Source organism: Austrofundulus limnaeus, unplaced genomic scaffold (assembly GCF_001266775.1).
Source record: "Austrofundulus limnaeus strain Quisiro unplaced genomic scaffold, Austrofundulus_limnaeus-1.0 Scaffold73, whole genome shotgun sequence".
NCBI lineage: Eukaryota > Metazoa > Chordata > Actinopteri > Cyprinodontiformes > Rivulidae > Austrofundulus > Austrofundulus limnaeus.
Window position 1 is genome coordinate 1,505,199 of NW_013952475.1, and position 2,542 is coordinate 1,507,740.

Consider the following 2,542-nt stretch of genomic DNA (forward strand, 5'->3'; position numbering starts at 1 on the left):
CTTAAAGTATGGATGGAGGACCTCAGTTTAGCTTGTTTGTCACGTTAGTGCTGAGCTAATACATATAAGACAGTATAGCGTTGGTCCTAGCGCAAAGGCTAACAGGCTAAGCTGAGGTTCTTCTTCCATGAAATGTCCACATTTTCAGTTACAGACTGAGTGATTTCTACCTTCTCCTCTCTGTCAACGCTCTCTGGTTTCATTTAAAAGAGTCGATCATCAGTTATTGTCCAAGATTAACCTTCAGGGTGGATATAGCTTGCTCACACAGAGGACCTCTCCACGTCATTATTTACCTAGAATGCTTTGTGTGTAAATAAAATGGCTCCGTCCGTGTTAAAATATATTTTCTAAAAATTTACAAAACTAAACATCCTACAGTATTTTTCCAATCTTTATTTTACAGTTAAAATATATGTTTATCAAATAAAGTCTAATGTTACAACTAATCGGGGATCCCTTTAAGAATAAACGTCTGAAAATAAAACGAGTTACCACATAGAGCACATTACAACACCTGCCATCAACTTATTATACATCTATATCTTTTTTTCATAAATCTGGACTCAGAAATTATGCAAAACTATTAGCAATGATTGATTAGGCCTTAGGGTATTGTGATGTCATTATTCTTTTAAATCCTTGCCAACTTGTAGATGATGTCACCCATTTCCCACGACACTGTTGTTTAGCTCATTGCTAAACACAGGATGTGCATCAAGTTTTGTTAGATTATCTTGAGTGGATCAGAAGTTACATACGGATGGAGCCTGTAACCATAATACATCTGTCTTTCGACGGGTGTTTAATAGAAAACCACATAACTTAGTTCATAATTGTAAATATTAGGTGAAGAACGACACTGCGGTTGTGCAGGAACCTTCAGTTGTTGTGAGAGAGAGGTCCAAACATATTATTATCTTGGTATTACTTTTCAGACCATCACACCATCAATCTGCACACTTAATGCGCAGCAAAGCCTCTTGTTTTGTTTAGAGTCCGGTTACACTAGAGACTGTGGTTGTTTATATGCAAGCGTCTGAGCACCCAATTAGGTCTTGATTTAACTCGGTGATTAGATAATCCTTTGCATGTTTGAGCTCAAAAGGGATGACATATACACTGAAGCGCTCTGGAGCCAAACACTTTTCACAGAGTGCAGCTGATGATGGTGTTAAGGGGCCGGACACCGTGAGCACGAGGATGACATCAACATAATCATATCATAAATCTYCTGCCTCTCAACTAAACAACAAACTCCTCGAATTTCTGTTTAGCGTTCAAGGAGACAGACTTTCTAGACCTTCAGAAAACATGGAGAACTAACATCGGTGCATAAAATCATCTGAATTTCATTTTACCCGTGCTGAGTGAGAGCGGGGAGAGTGGCCTGGACAGTGTGGGTGAGGGCGTCCCGACCCCGAGGCTCTTCCTGTTGCTGCTGCGACAGCTGTTTTACAAGAGAAGACAAAAAGTCAATCGCCTACCACCCTGAATACACGTCATTACATATCTGCATCCCTGCTTAGTTTGTATGAAAATGATTCGGAGTCAGTTTGCATATCAGGTGATTGTGACGGGACAAGGGGAGAGCAGCAATTCCGGAAGAAACAAAACCACTTGGTAATTACAGCTTCTTTGTTTAGCAGCACATGGCTTTGAAATGGAAAATATAACAAAYTCAATGAGCTTGAAAAAGGCAGAATATGTTTAGTAATTCAAAGAAAAAAAAACGTCATTCTCGCCTTATTGGCAGTTAATGTTCGCTCCATAAAGCTGCACCTCACTTCTAATTTTCTTAGTTATCGTTTAGCTTTTATTTTCCTTACATTCAAGAGTGAAGATGGAGACAATGTCAGTATGGAGATAAGATAACCAGGTATGTTCAGAAAAACTGAACGGAGTTACAGTGGCCTTGACTGAATTCACCTAAAATTAAGCATTTTATTCATGCAAGAATGAGATTCTGAGTGTAGAGCAGCAGCTTGTGGACACTGAGACAGTGGGCAGATTAAACGACAACTGACCTCTAAAGCAGTGGACTTTATCCTCTAAGCTTGGATTGTTGTGAAATGCTAAAGGATGTTTAAAAAAATCTGTTTTGCCTGTAAACTGGGAGTGGTGCAAATGTTTTGTTGTGTTTTTATGGCGTGTGCACGCAAGACTTGATTTTTGTTTCCTGAACTATTTAAAGTGGAAAAAACCACCAGATTTATTATCATAATCAGTTTAAAGAGTTTGCATTAATTACTGTCAGGACGCATACTGTGTACTATTGTTTTTGTTTGTTTTTTCGGTGGGATTCTAGCTGAAAACAAAGTCCTTGGACCCAGTGACATCAAATATTTTATACAGCGGGTAAAATAAGTACTGAACACGTCACCATTTTTCTCAGTAAATATATTACTAGAGGTGCTAATGACATGAAATTTTCACCAGATGTCGGTAAAAACCCAAGTGATCCATACATACAAAGAAATCAAACCATAAATCTCCAGAAATGAAGTTATTTGTAATAATGTGGAATGGCACAGGGAAAAAA

The 2,542-nt window shown here is 38.4% G+C and overlaps 1 protein-coding gene across 1 annotated transcript in view; it reads right to left on the reverse strand.

Annotated features, from left to right (window-relative positions):
* Nucleotides 1-2,542, reverse strand: part of mast3b (microtubule associated serine/threonine kinase 3b) — a gene marked incomplete in the record, with an annotated part of 38,709 nt that overhangs the window by 25,371 nt on the left and 10,796 nt on the right. The window contains 1 exon segment of the mRNA XM_014010797.1: nt 1,362-1,450. Coding sequence (XP_013866251.1) covers nt 1,362-1,450 — 89 coding nt within the window.